The sequence below is a fragment of the Delphinus delphis genome, chromosome 8 (assembly GCF_949987515.2).
Source record: "Delphinus delphis chromosome 8, mDelDel1.2, whole genome shotgun sequence".
NCBI lineage: Eukaryota > Metazoa > Chordata > Mammalia > Artiodactyla > Delphinidae > Delphinus > Delphinus delphis.
Genome location: NC_082690.1, coordinates 74,155,657 through 74,174,901, shown reverse-complemented (window position 1 = coordinate 74,174,901; position 19,245 = coordinate 74,155,657). Strand labels below are relative to the sequence as shown.

At 50.1% G+C, this 19,245-nt stretch overlaps 1 protein-coding gene across 1 annotated transcript in view; it reads right to left on the bottom strand.

Annotated features, from left to right (window-relative positions):
- NAV2 (neuron navigator 2) overlaps positions 1-19,044 on the bottom strand; it is a 401,022-nt gene extending 381,978 nt beyond the window's left edge. Inside the window, exons 1-3 of the mRNA XM_060019685.1 lie at positions 19,009-19,044; positions 18,279-18,465; positions 17,302-17,618 (exon numbers count right to left, since the gene is read on the bottom strand). Of these exons, the coding sequence (XP_059875668.1) occupies positions 17,302-17,618; positions 18,279-18,465; positions 19,009-19,044 (540 nt within the window). The remainder of the gene's footprint in view (positions 1-17,301; positions 17,619-18,278; positions 18,466-19,008) is intronic.
- Positions 19,045-19,245: the final 201 nt, after the last annotated feature.

Sequence of the window (19,245 nt, the reverse complement as noted above, 5' to 3'; positions counted from 1 at the left end):
CTGAATGAGGTAAAACATGTAAGCATGTAGCATGGAGCCTGGCACACAGTAGGTGCTGAATAAATGTTCCCTTCCCCTCTATCCCTTCTTAGAGCTCTTTCTGATCCACGGAAGACCCCAGGGAATGTGCTCTCCTGTGACCAGCAGATCCGAAGGCCACTGCTAGGGGGATATCTTGGTTCAGGCCTTCACAAGTGGACACTGGGCCCCTCGTAGACCTGGCACTCTGATTCAGGCCCCTCTCAGCTCACACAGCCCATGATTAAGAGCACTGACACACAACACACAACTCCACCTCTCATCTCTGGCGCTCCTTCTGCCACCCCACTCTGGGGTCCTGAGTATCTCATAATGACTTTACCCTTCCAGGTCTCCCCACTCCCAGGTTGTCCCTGCTCTCTGATGTCCAAATGAGCAAACAGAGAGACAGATGCTGAACTTTATGGGCACTGCCAGGCAGCTTACAGGCAGCCAGCTTGGGCCTTAAGCAGGGGACAAAGGGGCACATACCCTGGGTTCACAGCCCTTAGCCAGGAGTCCCAGTTAACCCTTTCCAGCGGCTGACGTCCTGGTATGACGCCCACCCTCCATGGCAACCCTGGCCCCTGGCGGCAGGGAGAGGAGCCAGGGCTCCCTGTCCATCAGAGCCCTCCACCCTCTGCGCAGCACACGAAATCCTGAATACGCTGCTCTGTTGTCTCTGCATCTCACATGCATGTGTTCAAACCCAACTCCTCTCACCTTGTCTAGGCTCCCATTCTTGCCTGCCCCCACTCACCCAGCTCCCTCCTTCTCTTAATCATCTAAGTTGATCTTTCCCTCCGGACCAGCCTCTGTCAGAGAGTGAGGGCTGCAGACCATCTTCTGCACATTCACTTGCCAAAGACAGACATTCTTGGGCCTCACCCAGACCTACAAAATCAGCATCTCTGAGGCTGGGGCCCAGGATTCTGCATATTTAACTAGTGCCCAGGTCACACGGATGCACAGTGGAGTTTAAGAACCACTGCCGTGGAGGAAGAGAGGCACGCTTGGCATCGCTCTCTGGCCCCGCAGGACCTTTCTTTGCACACTCCCTTTCCTGTTAATAACTGTCTGAAAGAATGAATTAATTGGTTTCCTTATTGCCAAATTACACTAATATAATTGAGCTCTGCCATCTCATTTCCCAATTGCATTCTCCTTGGACTTACTTGAGAGGTTTCTATCCATATATTAGAGTACAGCAGAAAACACAAACACACACACCTGAGACCTAACATTTACGGAGAACTCATCACATGCCAGGCATTTGCCACATGCTTCATACACTTTAAGGCTCAGAGCAGCCCTGTGAGGTCGTGACTCTCATGCCTCTAGAGCAGATGAGGAAGAAAGGACAAATTTATCAGCAATTCACCTTACATGGGCAGCGCCGGAATCTAAACCCTGGTCCATGCGGCCGTGACCACTTGCTCTCACTCACTTCATTGTCCTGACTTCTCTGAAAGAGCTGGTTTCAACTCCAGTAGCTCTCACCCCAGACTGTGCATCAGAATGCCCTGCAGAGCCCTGAGAAATACAGATGCCAAAGCCTCACCCCAGGCCTATGTCTGGAAGGGAGATGTCTGGACGTGTGTTCTGTTTTGACAGCTCCACGTGGTCCCGGCAAAGAATGACTGGCCACGCGCCCAGGTCATGCGGCTTGCTCAAGTAGGTCTAGAGAGAAAACTCAAGTTTCTCGACTCCCACAGCAGTGCTCTTTCAGCCTCCCTACCTGCTCACATGCTAGGGTGCTGCCAGCGGTCGAAATGGCTTTTCTCTAGCCCCTCGGGGAGCATCTGGACGCACACACACGCACGCATGCCTGTGCACTCACGTGCACGTATGCACACTCCCACAAACATCTTAGATCAGACTCATCATCTCTCAGTCATGGGACAGATTCCCTGTTCCCATCAGGACCCAGTCTGGACTTGAGGGGGGCTGGGGATGTCCCTCCTCCAGGTGACTTGGATGGGGTTAAATGAGACAAGTCCAGGGGAGCTGGGGAAGGAACAGAAAGCCCCCCTTGACTCTCTCCACCACCTTCCTCCCTCCTGTGGACTCCAGAGCAAGGTGACCAAGTCCTCTTCCTCCACCTGCAGTGGCCCATGCCTGACTGGGCCAGGCATGTGCTCAGGGATGGGCGGTTTCTATGGTGACCGTGTAAGCAGCTTTTCAGTAGCCCTGATTTACACAGAACAAAACAAAAAAACTCCCACCTCTAAAAGCATTAGACAATAATTTCACCAAACAGCCTGATCCAGGGGCTCAATTAATCTGCTCTGCTCCTATCAATGGGCTTTCCACAAATCAGTACCCAGCCGCAGCATGACTGAAAGAAACGCCTCAGCAGGGAGACAGATTACATTTGCATGGCACCTGCTCATTCACAGGGCTTCCCTAGGTGGGGATGGAGACCCCAGCATGGCCACTGGAGCGAGCCGCTCCCCTTGGTTCTCTGGGGCGCACTCCTTCACGGAGCTATGCTAGAATCATGCAATGCAATTTCCTATTGCAATTCAAGGAGAACTGGAAGGAGACTTCCAAACAGCAAAGGATCCTGGGAGTTGGGCTCTATTTAGACAGGGGGGAAGGGCTGTCCTCCCTTTGCTGAAAGGGCTGGGATGGAACTGCCTCCAGGTCCTGAAAGATGCCATCTCGGCCAGCCTAGAGCACACCAGCGGAGAGGAGAGCTGAGGTCCATTGATCCTGAATTCCCAGGCCAAAGACAAGATCTCCCTTCCTTCTGCAGTTACCAGGCAGATTACAGCCTCCCATCACGCTGACCAAGCATTAGCCACAAAGCCCAGTGCACAGGTGAGTAAGACAGAGCAATGCAAGAAATGAAGCGGCCACAGATTCTAGAAGTCTCTTTTATGGTACCCTCTTCTAGGGTCGCCCTGTCCATCCCTCCCATCCCTAATCAGAGGGTAGGGTTATTAGAGGCAATGGGGCCTGTGCCTCCAGACAGAAGATGCAACTGAGTATTTATAGGAAGGTTTCCCTTAAGTACTTCTGAAGGGGTGAGGAAAACATAATTGTTCTTCTGCTTCTTAAACTTTAATTTGCCTATGAAATATCTTGAGGTCTGGTTAAAATGCAAATTCTGATTCAGAAGGTCTGGGGCTAGGCCGGAGGTTCTGCATTTCTACCAAGCCTCCAGGGGACGCTATTACTGCTGATCCATAGACCATACTTTTATTAACGAGGGTTAAAGCACAAAAAGTAGCCAGAACAAAGAAAGGAAAGAAGGAGGGAGGGAGAGAGGAAGGAGGGAAGGGGGAAGGAGGGGTGGGGGAGGGGGGAAAAGAAAGAAGGAAAACTGAAGACAAAAGAACCAATGTACGCTGGCAAATCCAATTCTCACCTCTCTCTTCTACTGTGGATCCAGCTCTCAACTTGGACCAAGTAAGAGTCTGCTCACAGGGTAAGAATTCCCCAACCTGATCACAAGTATTCCCATTTCCCAGACAACCTAACTCACCTACATCTTTGCGTTAAGACGCTGATCTTTGCGCTAAGACACTCATCCACCCTTTGCAGTAAGAGCCCCTACAAAAGACACAAAACTGTCAAAGGGAGGACATTTGGACCCATTAGCATCTTAAGGGACACACTGTAGATTTCTTAGTAGCATCTGGAGAAATAGTGTAAGTAAGAGTCCTTGACTTCGAGTCAGACCTAGATGCTAATCCCAGACCTGCTTGGAATCCTGTACAAGTCCCTACTGTTTATTCACTAAATATTTAGTAAGCACCTACTATGTGCTAGACACTGTTCTAGGTGCAGGGGTTACAGCTGTGAACAAGAGAGGCAAAGCCCTGGTTCTCATGGAGCTGAAAGTCTAATAGAGGAAGACACAAGATAATAAATACACAACATGTCTAGCGTAGACTGCTCTGGTTCTGGAGAAAAATAAAGCAGGGCAAGGAGATACAAAAGGATGGATTGCTATTTTATATAGGGTTGTCAGAAAAAGTGCCTTTGATAAAGGGGCATCTGAGCACAGACTGAGGGTAAGAGAATGGGCAGCGGCAATATCTGGGGAAGACATTCCAGGCAGAAAGAACAAGTGCAAAGGCCCTGAGGCTCGGCTTCATCATCTCCAAAATAAAGAGGTAAGGAGACAGGATCTTTGTGATACAGTTCTAAGGTTCCAGAGTCTGCCAGCCAGGAGCAGGAGAGACTTTGGAGGTTGGGGGAAATGACCTGTGCTGTGTGAAAAGGCCAGGGTGGTGAAACCTACAGGCCACCTTGACAGCCCCCTCCTTTTTTACAGTCTTATACATCTCTCATTCCAACTCTGTTTCGAGGAGCAAATCACCCCGTTGTTTTTAAGAAACAAAAATAATCTGTCCTCTTAAGGGAGAGATATTTTAAAACCACTGAATGGATTTTTCCTTCCCAGCTTTTTTTTTTATTGATACATCTCTTCTCCTTCCAGTTCTAAAATAAGCACCCTGTCTGCCCATACACTAATCCAAAGGCAACACAGTGCAGATGGCGTGGGCCTGGGGAGAGCCAGGCGGAGGTTGCTTGGAAGGCACCAGACCCGGAGAAAAGACACCAAGACAGCCTGACCAGCCTGGCCTCGCCCATGGCCTGCTTCCTCCGAATCCAGGTGACGAGACGTTCTTAAAAACAGCAGTGGAATGTGGTGAGAGTTGGCATTTGCAAATGACAAATTTCTGACCGAATTCCAGTTCTTTGGAATGGAAAACCAGCAGTTTCCTGTTACAAAATGTACCAACAGTTCATGTCTAATACATGGGTGTGGGCAATGCATATACTTCACATCTAAATTTGGCTAAAAATATATCAAAGCCGGCATATTTTTAGCCAGGTAAACATTTCTAGGGACTAGGTCAAATTTATATTGGTTCTGCTCTGCAAGCCAGAAAAGAAATGATTCCAAATGAGTGAGACGCAGGGACCCAAGGGGAAAACCACACAGTTCCCCCAGGCAAATTGGGAGTCACTGATTCTTACTGACCATCTCCCGTTTGGGAGTGCTTCCCAGGACTAAATAGTTTGTCCTTTCCCACTACAGAGGCAGCATCTTTTTTTTTTTTTTTTTTTTTTTTGTGGTACGCGGGCCTCTCACTGTTGTGGCCTCTCCTGCCGCGGAGCACAGGCTCTGGACGCGCAGGCTCAGCGGCCATGGCTCACGGGCCCAGCCGCTCCACGGCATGTGGGATCCCCCCGGACCGGGGCACGAACCTGCGTCCCCTGCATCGGCAGGCGGACTCTCAACCACTGCGCCACCAGGGAAGCCCGATGCAGCACCTTTTAAAGAACAGAGCCCCAGGCTACTTTAGGAAGGCAAGTCTTAGTTGGGTTTTGCTACATCTCCTGCTAAACAACCTTAAACAAGTTGTTTTCCAACTCTGTGCCCTCATCTTTCTTCCCCACCCTCAACTAGATTTGGGAGTAGTTAGAAGCAGCACAGAGGGAGGACCACTCAGTGGGTAAGGATGCATGCTCTGCCAGCACTAATGAGTTTCAGGCCTGGTTCCTCCATTTATAGGTGGGTGAGCTTGGGCAAGTTGCTTATGGTCTGCCTGCCTTGGTTCACCTGTAAAATGGAGAGAATAACAAAAGTGCTTACCTCAGAGGTTATTGCTTTTGTGATGATTAAATGGGTAAATCCATATAAAATGCTTAGAAGAACACCCAGCACATAGTAAGTGCTCAGTAAATAAGTGATCTTATCTACCCCATGCCAGGCATTTTTATATACACTATTGCTTTGATCTGTATGACCCACTGAAATGCTACACTTTCCCTCAAGCAGCGGAGGTTTGGTAGGACTGACTTGTCCAAGCTGCAGTTCAACAACTATTTATTGAGGGCCTACAGTGTCCCAGGCCCTACACCAGCACTGGGGAAGTTAGATGTCCAGTAAATAAATGGGGAGCTAGGATCTTAACCTAGGTCTCTCTGACTTCCGGCCTGGGGGTGGGGCTCTAAGGTGTTTGGTAGAAAAAGCACAGATGTGAAATTAGAGAGTTCCAATACTGACTCCGTGTGATCTCGGTCAAGTTACTGACCTCCTTTGCACCTCGTACATGAAACTGATGAAATGCCACCAGCCTTATCACATTGTGGTGAAGCTTAAATGAGATGATGTATGGACAGTGGCCCATGGGAGGTGTTGAATCGTGGTCTGTTGCCACAATTATACGATCCACAAAGAGGGCCTGGTTTTCTGATCCACTGAGCCAAATGCAAAAGCTTTCAAATATGAAAGAATTAGGAGAACAGACTTGTGGTTGCCAAGCAGGACAGGGTTAGGGGATGGATGGATTGGGAGTTTGGGATTAGCAGATGCAAATGATTATATACAGAATGGATAAACAACAAGGTCCTACTGTATAGCACAAGGAACTATATTCAGTATCTTGTGATAAACCATAATGGAAAAGAATATGAAAAAGAATGTATATATATGTATAACTGAATCACTTTGCTCCACAGCAGAAATTAATACAACATTATAAATCAACTATACTTCAATAAATTTTTTTAAAAAACAATACTTAACTACTTAGTAGATGGAGGGGAAAAGAACATAGCTTAGAGCTGGTTCTAATTCTTTTTTTTTTTTTTAATTTATTTATTTATTTTTGGCTGTGTTGGGTCTTCATTTCTGTGCAAGGGCTCTCTCCAGTTGTGGCAAGTGGGGGCCACTCTTCATCGCGGTGCACGGGCCTCTCCCATTGCAGAGCACAGGCTCCGGACGCGCAGGCTCAGTAATTGTGGCTCACAGGCCCAGCCGCTCCGCGGCATGTGGGATCTTCCCAGACCCGTGTCCCCCGCATCGGCAAAGCAGACTCTCAACCACTGCGCCACCAGGGAAGCCCCGGTTCTAATTCTTTAAAACATCAGGCACTTCAGAGCAGTACATCTGATTGCCATGAGTGAGGTGGAAAGAACACTGGGCCAGGAGTCAGGGGGCCTGGATCCCAGTTTTTGCTCTGCCCTCAAAGCTGGGTGACCATGGGCAAGTCACACCCCACTCTGGGCTATGTTTCCCCATCTGCACAATGGAGCTTTGGGAATAGATGGCCTCCAAGGTCTACACTGTCTCAGACATCCCAAATTATCTAGTCCATAGAGGCACAGATCACTAAGCAGACATCCAAGGAAGGCTGATTCTTCTAAATCTGTTTTTGTCACCCAAATGGTACTTTTCCCTCCAGGGCTTGCCTTCCTCTGTCCAGAGACAGTTAACAAGCAAAGTTCACACACTGGAAGGTCTGACAGCTCCAGGATGCTCGTGGCCCACATTTTTTGACGTCAACGTGCGTCACTCTCGGGTCTGAAAAGAATCAACGCAAACCAGTGTGAAATGGGGACTGTCTGCAGAGCTGCAGCGGGAGGACAGGAAAGAGGTCCTGCCAGCTGTCAGGCACATGGCCCTGCCCAGCCCACCAGCACTGACCTGGGGAACAGCAGCCACAGCGGCGAGAGGAGACCATGCCCAGATTGCGGCAAGATGTGAGCAAAAGCGAACGGGGCTCCTCGTTCTGTAAATGCAGAGCCTCTGGCAAGAGGCTGGGACAGGCACAGGAGGCCTGACAAGGAGGAGACGGTGAGGGGGCCAAGGCCAGGGAAATGGGGAGAGGCTCCAAGGAGAAGAGGGTCTGGCGGTTTGGTTTTCTAAAGCAGCACCCCAGTATGGGATTCAGGCCTCTTCCAACTCCTGGCAGAAGAAGGCAGCGATTAAGAGCACAGACTCTGGACTCAGAAACACCAGGTTGGAATCCTGCCACTGTTCGCACCAGCTGTGTGACCTGTAAAAGTTCCATGACCCTTCTCAGGCCTCTGCCCACGGACTCCTCACTTTTCTCCTTACTGATAAGACAAGATGAATAACACGGGAGTTAGTGTGAGGATTAAGTGAGATTTCGTATGGAAATGGCACATAAGTGGTTGCTGAAATCATTATTCCTGGAAGGCTTGTCCTATCCTCTTTTCTTAACCTACTAAAATCCTTCAGAACCCTTCTCAGGTCCCCCTTCCAAAGTTATTGGTGGGGGTGGGGATGGAATCTGCCAAAGCCCTCCGAAGCCCATCCAACCCTTCCCGTCTACTGTACCGCCATGATCGCAGCTGGACAGACCTTCTTCCAGTGGAGCAGCCAGCCAGTCTGGATGCTGTAAACAGCCTTGTGTAAAGAATCTGCCTTTTCCTGCTACCCAACCAGGTGAGTTTTCCCAAGACCTGGCGTTGGAAAGCTTTGACACTGGCCTCGCTTGGCCACCCACCATCATGGGATCATCTCAGCTCACATGTCAAGAGGGAGTTCTGCAGAAGCCACATGGCTTAGCCGCAACTTCAGGAACACAGCTGGTGCTCAATACCCACTCAATCCTGTTTTTCAACTCTTTCTTTTATCTTCGCCCTCCCATCCTTCTTTTCTTCTGCAAACAGGAACTAAGAACCTACTCCGTGTTGATGCTGTACCAGCAGAGATCATGAGAGACACATCCCTGAACCCACAGAAGCCACGGTCCAGCTAAATAAGCAACCATAGTCCAAGCGATGGGGGCTCAGAGCACGCTATGGAAGAACACAGGGCAGATACTGCATCCAGACTGTGGTGGCGGCACAGGGCTTCCTGGACAAGGCGGCACTAAGCCTGAACTTGAATGGGTGAAGGTTGGGACGGGTTTAGCCAGGCAAAGGAGTTCTAAGTAGTGAGGAGAGAAAGAGCTTAAAGCAGACAAAGGAGCCTGCTTCCACTCATACTCCTCGTCTGCTTCATGCCCAGATGAGTAAAATTCAACCAGGTATTTTCATATTTTAAAAAAGTTCCTCATTAAAAAAAAATCTCTTTTATACTTTCATCCTTGGAAACATCTTAGATTTTTATAAGGGATTATCAAATCAACCTGGATCTTATGATTTCCATGAAATTTCAGCAACCCTTCTCATAAAAGAAGAGGAATTAAGCCAAGATTCTCACACTACACCAGAGACAGGAGATAAGGAGTCCAGATCCTAAACCCAGTGAAACAAACTTGGCCAGGCTATTTACTGTGAGTACGCACACACACACACACACACACACACACACACACACACACACACTCCTACCTCATATATGTTCTCATGGATACACCACAGATGTCAAGGGGATTGCTGATGTATACTCTTTAGCCAAGCCTTTGTTTTGCTTCCCAACATTTTATTTTGAAAAAGTTCAAACGCAGAAAAGTTGAAAGACTTGCACATGTATCTTCACCTAGATTCACCAGTTGTTAACATTTTACAACATGTGCTTTCTCCTTCTATCTACAGATATGCTCACCTTTTTTTTTTCCTAAACCATTTGGGAGTTAGTTGCTGACATCAAGATACTTCACCTCTAAATATAGCATCATGTATCTCCCAAGAAAATGGACATTTTCTTACATTATCCCCAAACCATTAACATCAATGGAGTAATACTATCTAACATACAATCTGTACTCAAATATCTCCCACTGTCTCCCAAATGACCTTTCCAGCATTTATGGTTTTGCTTGTCAAGGATCTCTCGCTGGATTTGGTTGTCATAGCTCTTTAGTCTCCTTTTCTAGAACAGTACCTTTTAAACTTTTTTGTTTCTCATGACATTATCGGTTTTGAAGATCCCAGGCCTGTTGTCTTAAAGACGACTCATAATCTGAATTTATCTGATTGTTTCTGCGTGCCAACAAATGATCAAATTCCCCATTTTTCCCTTCCTCTGTCCAGAACCAGCCCTGCCAGTTACATAGTGATAACACCTTAGTGGACCTTGTGGCATCAGAACACTTAGAATTTTACGAATCCCAGAGAGTTTAACTGATATGATGAAGCAGCTAATGTTTATTTAATATTGAATGAATATATTCAGTATTTCTAAACTCTGGGGCAGAGGGGAGGAGCCAGATGTCATATATACCGCACCAAAGGAGACTTTCCAGCAATTTACTTTGATCCCGTATTAACAATGCTTTTTCAGATATTTTTTAAAAAGTGCTTTCACACTTGCTATTTAAGAACCTTGACTTTGAGGTCAAACAGATAAGGGTTCAAATCCTGAGTCTGCCACTTAACCAGCTGTGCTAGTTGGAAAAGTAGCTTAACCTCTCTTGCCCTTGGTTTCCATAAAGGGTATTTATGGTGTACCAGAGTCTCATTCATAATAATTACCTCTATTAAGCTTTACAACAACTCTTCAAAAACAGTAGAGCAAGTATCATCCTACTCATTTTATAGATTAGGCAACTGAAGCTCAAAAGACAATGTAACTTATTGAAGGTCATGCAGTAAAGCATCTAAAGAGACAAAATTAGAACCAAAGTTGCTGATTCCCAGAGCTGTCATTTCTATCCTCCTCAGGAAGTAGCTTCTACATAATGGGATGTTGGGAGGATTAAATGAAATGATGCATGCCTGGAGCTATGCATTATGCTGGTAAGAGGCTATGCTCCGTCAGTGTCAGTGCCCATTATTATAACTATTTTTCCTGTGTCACACTCTCCTAACTGATTTTGTTCAAAGGCTCCAAAAGAACTTTATAATCATCTTGACCAAGCCCCCTTTCCTACCCTATCTTCTCTTCCACCAAGACAGGGGAGGTTGGAACAAACCAAAATTCACTAAAGGTATGAAGGTTTCACTTAGAAGGAGAGAGAAAATATCCTGAGGCTGTGGGGCTACTGTTTGCAAAACACAAAAGAGGTCTGTTTTCCTTGGGAAATGGAGCACTAAGTCGTGAGTCATTCTTTAGGTTCTGCGTGGGCGACTTGGGGTGCCTGCGAAAACTTTTGTGTCACTCACTAGTGTCTTGTGTGGACTGAAGCACAAAAGCCTGACCCAGTTTTGTTCCCCAAATCACATGAACCATTCTGCCCAAGACATTCTAGGAACACACTGTCCATCTCCTTGAACAATGTGACCAAGAGACAGAGTCACCATTGAAAGTGGCCCCGTGGCTATCAGTAAAACACCACTGGGCAGCTGGCCATGCCTTGGGGCACCTTAATGGCCAAGCTGATCACGAGGTTCAGCTCCCACCACAATCGTGCCAGCAGTAAGGGAAGACGGCTTTCCTTCTGCCTTCAGAACAATAAGAAACCATTCAGAAGCCCAATCAATGGGACTGTTCCATTCTTGGTCCTGGGCAGTGCTGTCAGATTGGCCAGCTCCACTCAGTCACCTTGACAGTGGCAGCTCAGACTGGGTGTACAAAGGAGGTTCCCATTACGTTTGGTTTGCAGCAGATCCCTCAGCCTGGTTAGTGCTATAGAGATGGCATGTTTGGGACCAAAATGTGGAGGTTTCGTTTCACAACTCTGGATATGACTACATTAATTTACTCTTGACTCTGACTCTCATTCATCTGACCAAAGCCCCGCTATGCCCTCTGCTTTCACAGTGCAAGCCACCTGTCCTCCATGTAATCAACCGTGCACTTGAGAGGCAGAGAAGTAGCGTAGAAAGAACACAGGCTTGGAATGAGGCAGATCTGGTTTCCACACTTGGCTCTGACCTTGGGTAATAAAAATAGGCAATATCACATATTCCTTCCTTATTGCACGCCAGGCTCTGTGCTCAGCAACTTACCTGTATTATCTCACTGACTCTTCACAGACAACCTATAAGCATCATCGTTTCTGCTTTACAGATGAAGACACATTTAGAGATGCTAAATAACTTGCCCAAAGCCTGGATTTGAACCCAGGTCTGTCTCTCAGTTAAGTGTAATCTACCATTTAAAACTGTCTCCAAGTGATAACTTCCTCTGGTCTCAGCTTCCTGATATGAAACGCATGGGCCACTTTACATTTTACCCAGTTTCTTGTGCTTCACATTAAATTTCATATACATATAAAATTTATATATACATAAATCATTTATATATATATATAATATATACATATATGTGAAGTCACTGCAGTCTACTACTACCTGGCACATAACTACTCCCTTCCCTGCTGATGAGACTGATTCTAAGAAATAAGAGTCTCTGACCTTAAGCCAAAATCTCACTGGGTGGTTCGGCTTTTTCAGACTGGCTTCAGGAGCTTCACTAAGGCCTAATTAAAACACCTCTCTCAAGGCCACACCTCTCATGTCTTATAAGTAAATAAAATGGGACACCAAGACTTGGCGCTTCAATCTTGGTCACAGAGGAAGGGAGTATGAGAAGCGGGAAGCAAATCTAGCTACTCTGAAAGCTGGCAATTGGGCTGTAATTCCCCCAGCCTGGCCTTTGATGTGTGTGTGCTCACATGTGCTCATTACTTTAAGCTGCTCCATGTGTATATATTTGTATATGTGTGTGTATATATGTATATATACACATATCCAGAAGGAGATGTATTTATACACACATATATACACACGTAATGATACCCTAAATTAGCCACCAGTCCCACCCTTAAAGTGTCTTCAGAAAATTAACCCACGGAATAAGCAATAATACGTGAACTATAAACATTCTTGCATGTTGGCAGATAACCATGCTACACATTCCCCCTCCAAGAACCGAGGAAGAGAAGAAAGGGAATAACACAATAGCAGAAAAATGCACTAATCAAATCCATAATCAACTTTGATGATGGAGCGAGGATTCTAATCAAAACACAATGGGGCAAAGTTGCAACAGGTTGCAAGCTTGGAGCTGCGCTCTCTTCCCAGGGGCCTCGCCTGCGCTTTCTTTTTAAACATCTAAAACACCCACAGAGGATTTCAATCACTTCTAATTACTTTTTTTAAAGAAACGAGTTGCAAGTTGAACCCCAGGCTCCTAAAAACAGGAAATATCAAAATATTATATATATAATTTTTTTCCCCTGCAACTGCTTCTTAAAAATAGGCTAACCTCTCCTCAAATAGCTCACAAGCATTCCTTATCTGAAGGTCAGCCGGACAGAGTTTCTGAACTAACACAGAGCAGATCTCTAAAACAATTCTTTGCACATGGTCATAATTTATACGCCATGTTAACAGAGCAGATGCTATAAATGTTCATTCTTGGGGGAAGGCCCAGGTATCCCAACACCAGGAGGGGAATTCGGGAGGGATGTGTGGCTGCAGAGCAGTTCCTCTCTCTGCGGGTCGAGCCCCTGCTGTAGGTTTGCGGGAGAGATTCAACGTGAGGGGTTTGGCAAGTCGACAGTGGGGCTGCACCTAAAAGCTAGCTGCTGGCTGCGTCAGGTCTTTTCACACTTGATGGCGATGGACAGCAGGCTTGGGGGAGAACAGGCTGTCACTGGCTAAAGAGAGTCGCTGCCTAATAAAAGCCACGAGACCCATGTCCTTTCCGCATCACTACCATGTTGGATATTCTGAACCCTAAGCTAATAATAATAATCACTGTCATTTCCCAAGGGGCTGTTATGAAACAGGTCTTTTATGGACACCATCCTTCCACCTTCTCATAACTACCCTGCACGCTCAGGATGACTACGGACCACGAAGGCAGCACGCAAATCCAATCCCTCAACTGCAAGAAGCCTTTGTTCTTTGCTCATGACTACCTTTCAAAAGGAAGATACCAGATACGAAGCAATCACCTGTTAGGCGAAGGTGCGGCTTCCCGGTGGCGACACCCACTCCTGCTCTGCACCGCTGCGTGGCCCTGCTTCTCCTCCTTCCCTGGCATGCTCATCTCACCCCCTCTCCTCCCCAGCCAGCCATTCCTGCCCATCTCTGGAGCCCGCCATCTCCTGCCTCCTCCGTGAGGCCCTCAGGACTTCTCCAGCCATGGTGGCCTTTTCCTTCCTTTCAGCCCCAAGCATACCTCTCAGCCCTCTTCGTGTTGTGCTTGATGCCCTGGGTACATCAGTCATGCCTCGCAACTGGACTATAAGATCTCCAAGGCCCAGGCCGTGTCTTATCCCCCGTACCTCCGCCAGAGCATCCAGGAGGACGGCAGCTGTGAAGAGGGGAAGACCCCCAGCCTGGAAGCCAGACCAACCTGAGTTGGGCCCCCCACTCGCCACCCTGGAGCAGGATGACCTAGAGCAAGTTATTCTACCTTTTGCTAAGTCCTGCGTACTCTTCCAGCTCAATAGCTAGAGCACTGCTCTTAGAAATCAGGGCCTGCGAGTAACTGGAAAGTCCCTATGACTCTCTCTCTATAGCATGCTGGTATAGGACATGGAGTCCAGAGCCAGACTGTCCGAGTCCTAATTCTACTGCTGCTGCTCAAGGGGTTACTAACCCGGTCCTTGCCTCAGTTTCCTCATGTGTCAAATGAGAATAATAACACTTGTCTCACTAGATTGTTGTAAGAATCAAATGAGGTCTTTTAGAACAATTCCTGGCACATAGGAAGTGCTATGTGATGACTCGCCATTATTATATTATTGTCGTTAAAGAAGATGTTACAGGAAATTACTGTCATAGAAAATGTTATATATGCTTTAAGTGTTACTGTGGGAATGAAATGAGATCGTATGTAAAGAGCCTGGCACATCAGGCACTTCCTCATCTTCCCACCATGGCTGGTACTGTATTAGGCATGTGACAGATGCTCTGTAAATCCTCGTGGACTGAATGACACCTTCTCAAGGGCTTGACAGAATAAGCTATGCCTTTTCTCACTGAGAGGCTATCAGATCTACGTTCAACAGTGCCCCATCTCTTGGTTTAGCAATATGAATAGCTCATTTTATCGAGTGTTTCCTAGTGGCCTGACACTAGGCTTTATACATGTTACTTATATATGTCTATACACATGTCTAACTGATGTATGTATATGTGTATATATCAACATATGTATATATGACACTTTACATATGTTCTTTTTCTTAATCCTCATAATTTGTGTGGTTGTTTAATGCCCATTTTTACAGATGGGAACAGTGAGGCCCAGAGAGGTTAATGGACTAGGTCACCAGCTAGTACATGGTGGAGACAGGATACCAGGGATAGCCACCTGACTCTAAAGCCTGTGCTACTGACCACTGCACAACCCAGCCTTCTCCCCAAAGCCCCCTGAATAAAAGGGGAGTCAGATGCCATTTGCCATTTAAATCATCATCTCCTGAGTATCTTCCAGTGATAAACGCCAGGTTTTGAGGCCAGGACTACCAGGTGTGTCAAGTCTGACACAGTCCTCGAGCCGTACGGAGAGGCCTTCCTGGATGTAAATGGACACCGTGTCAGGCGAAGGGGGAGGAAGCCCTGTCCAAAGACGGGAAAACCCCTTTTGCCAATGTCACTTGGATGCCAGGGTGAGGCAGTGAGACAAAGGATCTGTACCTGCCACAGAGAAGAGCCGCCAGGAAGCTCGGCCATGAATAAAGAAAGGGCAGGCTGGTGAAAACCAGGATAGCCCACTGGGAAGTGGCCAATTTCCTCAGCAATCCATCCAAACCATCCATGTGGTCAGTACACAAGGTCCCACTGAGGGCGAGGCAGGTGGCGTGGGGGCAGCCAGGGGACTGTGGGCCAAGGGCGACGGAGAGAAGAAAAGCCTCGAGGGAACTGGACCACACCAGCTCCTCCGGCAGCAGCTGGAGATCATTTTTTCAGGAAGAAGAGGGATGAATCACCTTTCCAGAGCCTGCCCATGGCAAGTCCACCGACAGTGTTTGTTAAATGAAGGGTCAGATGGGCAACGGTAGAACAGCTGCCTGGGTAGCAACGATCCCAGTGTCCACTTTCCCCCCTCATTCCTTGGGTCCTCCTCATCAGGCTGGAGGCTGTGTGTCACATCCCGGAGTCACTGCTCCGGCCTCCCGCATACCACCCACCATACCTCATCAGCCCTGTCTCCAAGGATGGAGGGGAAACCCTCACAAGGGTGCACCCCCAAGCTCATTCCCATTTCAGAGCCCACGTACAAACCTGTGCCGAAGGCAGAAAAAGAGCGCAGAGCACAAAACCCCGGCAGAGACAGGCCCTGGGAGCACTGGGGGAAATCTTTCTCCCACACACCATCACTCAAACCTGTCAGCTTCCAAACATGTTTAGCAAGTGCAGCAGCAAGGGGCATGCTTATCAGCCTGGCGTGGGAGCTTAATCTGCTTTGAGGGCCTTCTCCAACCCAGAGTTCCAAAAGTCTGCTTACAATTAGCTTCCAGCTCCAGTTCCTCCATCAGAAAGGCTAGGAATGTGTTGAGTTCTAGCCTCTGATCAGAGAAATCTCCAGGAGAAGGTGGAGACAGTGTCAGCAGAGAATAAGTGTCAAAAAGGTCAGCTGGTCTGTTGCCACTTCCCTGACACCAGCCCCAAACTACCTCCCCCGCTGGCTTCCCGCCTCTCCTGACCGGGACAGTCACATCCGTCAGGTCTGCCTGTCCCCAAAAGTCCCTGCTGACTAACGGCCAAGAAAATACAGCACGCCCCTGCTCCCTCCTACCAGAGGAGGAAAAAAGAAAAAAAAAAAGCAGCAGAAAGGGCAGGAGGCCAGGAGAACCTGATTGGCCCTTGCTGATTTCCTTAAAAGAGATTGCATGGCTAGGGCCCGTCACCCAGCCGAACTGGGTGATGCGGGCTCTGTCTGGAAAGGTAGAAGTCATCAATTCTTTTCATGTCATCCCCCCACCCCAGCCCCAGTCACCCGGGCTACCGGCACCAGGATCTGCTACCCAGGAAGGAGGGGCTTAGCTTCGGGCCGCCATTCTGAGGCAGGCACCCCCGCCCACCGCAACAGCCAGCGGAGACGCTAGGAGTCTCCAGCTGCCTGCCTCCGCTGGTGCACCGAGCACTTCTACTGCGGTCCCAGCACCATGCCTGGAATCCTGTCAACCCAAAGGATGGGGCAGGGGCAGGCATCTTCACGACGAGGCGAGCAGGTACACTGCCACCCCCAGACCCCTTTCCCTGGATCTTTCAGCCAGGCCAGAGGGCGTGGAGCCCAACGAGGCCTCGGACTATTCCTTGGCAGGGACAGAATCTCTGCAAAACCGACACACAGACAGACAGACACTGCAGCAGTCACTGCCTTCTTGGGACCAAGATCTCAACATGCAGAACCTGACATTTCCAGTGCGGCACAGTTTTGAGAACACCCTGACCGTGCCCGCCAGAAGGAAGCCGCAGACGTAACCGCACCCCGGTCTCACAGAGCTCCTTAAGGCAAACCTCGGTCACCCGGCCACACCCACTGGCCAGCCCACTCTCCGCGCGCATCCCCCAATCTGCCGGCCTAAGTGGGACGGTTCCCTTCTCAGCCCACAGGGTAGCCCTGTCCCCTATCCGGCCATGCCAACCCCCCCCCCCACCACCACCACCAAGCATTCACCCTTCTCCCAGAACAGTGCCCCGGCACACAGCACCTCTCACCTGGGTATCGAACCCGTTTTCCACCGAGCCGCTCATCCGCAGCGGGAGCCCCTCCCCCGCCGGCTCCTGCAGCCCCTGCGATTTCAGGGGGATCTGGCTAGGGTAGGCGGTCTTGCTCACCTCCACCTTGCTTCCTAACTTGAGGTAGCAGGGCTGGGGGCCCGCCCGGGCTGGGGGCACGTGCAGGATGGGCGCGGCGCTGTGCACGGGTTTGGGCAGTCCCGACTTCATTTTGGAGGCGACCAGGATGGCCGGCATCTTCTCCCGGGGCTTCGGCTTTCCCAGCACGTCCCTGGCAGCGGCGGCGGAGGCGACCGCTAAAGGCAGCGCGGGCAGCAGAGCAGGCGCCGGGCTTCGGCCCGAGAGGCGCCCACCACTAGCCGAGGGAAAGAAAAAAATATCCCTGGGTCGGGGATCTCGGAGCAATCCGGCGAGCTCGCCTTGGTCGCGGCGCTCAGCTGGTCCCACCTGGACGGATGCTGCAGCCGGCTTTCACGCCCCTCCTGGGCGGCCTGTTCAAGGGCTCCGGGTGCTCAGGAGCTGTTGCCTCCTGAGATTCTCCTCCTGGCAACTCGAGGCTTGGACGCCCATATTAACTTGTCACTGCATCTCCGAAGTGAGGAGGCCCCTTCGGAAGAGAAGCGGCGGGGACCCACGCCTCCCGCTCAGGGAGGCTGCGGGTGTGAGCGGGCGAGCTAAGGAGCGAGCAGCTGAGGAAAGGAAAGAACGATAGTGAGGAGAGGGAGGGCGCACGGAGCCCAACGTCTTCACCGAGAGGCAGCTGCCGCCCTGATTGCGAGCACCGCAGTGTCACCCGCTACGCAGAGGCGCGGCGAGAGCCCCCGAAAGGTCTCTCTACGCGTGACAGTCACCACTGCTCAGAAGCCCGCCGGACAGATAGCACCTCGGCGCCTGCGGGTCTGCACATGCTCCGTGCGTTATAGCGCAGCAAGGCTGTAGCCGTGGGGCGCGGGCACCGGGACGCGCGGCTGGTGGGCTGGGCAGGGCAGCGCAGCGCTTGCGAGCGGCCGCCGCGCTTCCCGGGAAGGCTGCGCTGGCTGCGGGGCTCCGCGCAGGGTAGGACAGGCTGCTACCCGCGCTGCTGCGACGCGCGCTGACAGCCCGGGCCGCCCCGGCGCGCCGATTGGTCCGTGGCGGGCCAATCTGCAGCCGCGGCTCTCACTGCAAAGGGGGGCGTGGCCTCAACTCCCGGGCCGCCGCCGAAAGTCTGGGGCCGCGCTTGGCCGCAAGTACAAAGCCAGCTGGTGGCCGCTCTGCAGCGCTGCTCGGGCTTCGCGCTCCCCCGCGGGCTGACACCCCCGCGTCCCTGAAACCTTTTGAAAAATGCCCTTTCGAACGCAAGCGCCCGCCTCGGGGCCCCGCGGGGACGGCTCCGGGGAAGTTTGTTTCCTTTTTCAAATTGTTCTGGTCACCTTAACGGTCTGAGGCTTCCGGAGTCGCGCCTGCAGCCCCGCGGCCCCCCATCTGGTCTGGGCAGGGCCGTTCCTCGTCTCCCGCGTTAAGGACGCGCCAGCCATTTCTTCTCTTTTCTGCCAGCTCTTCCAGGCGGGCCGGGGGGGCCTCCGAATAGCTTCCTCTCCAGCTTTCAAAGGCTGCACATTTCACTTAACTATTTGAAGTATTTATAGGCACATACAATACCCCGCGAAGCCTCCCGCCCCAAGACGGTTCCTCCTTGCAACCTACCACAGACTGGCCGGAGGAAGCCAGGAGAAGCTCCATGACCCCGGCGGGCTCGGGCTAAATTCTGCTGCGCTTCATGTAGGAGCCCCTCCCTGTCCGCACCTCGGACTCACTGGCCCTACAGGTTCCTCGACTTTAATTCACCTGAGGACTTCTCTCCTGTCCCAGGTGCTCTATGGGTTCCTCGCTGAGAGTTGGAAGAGATGACACAGGCAAGCCAGACCCCTCATAGATGAGAAG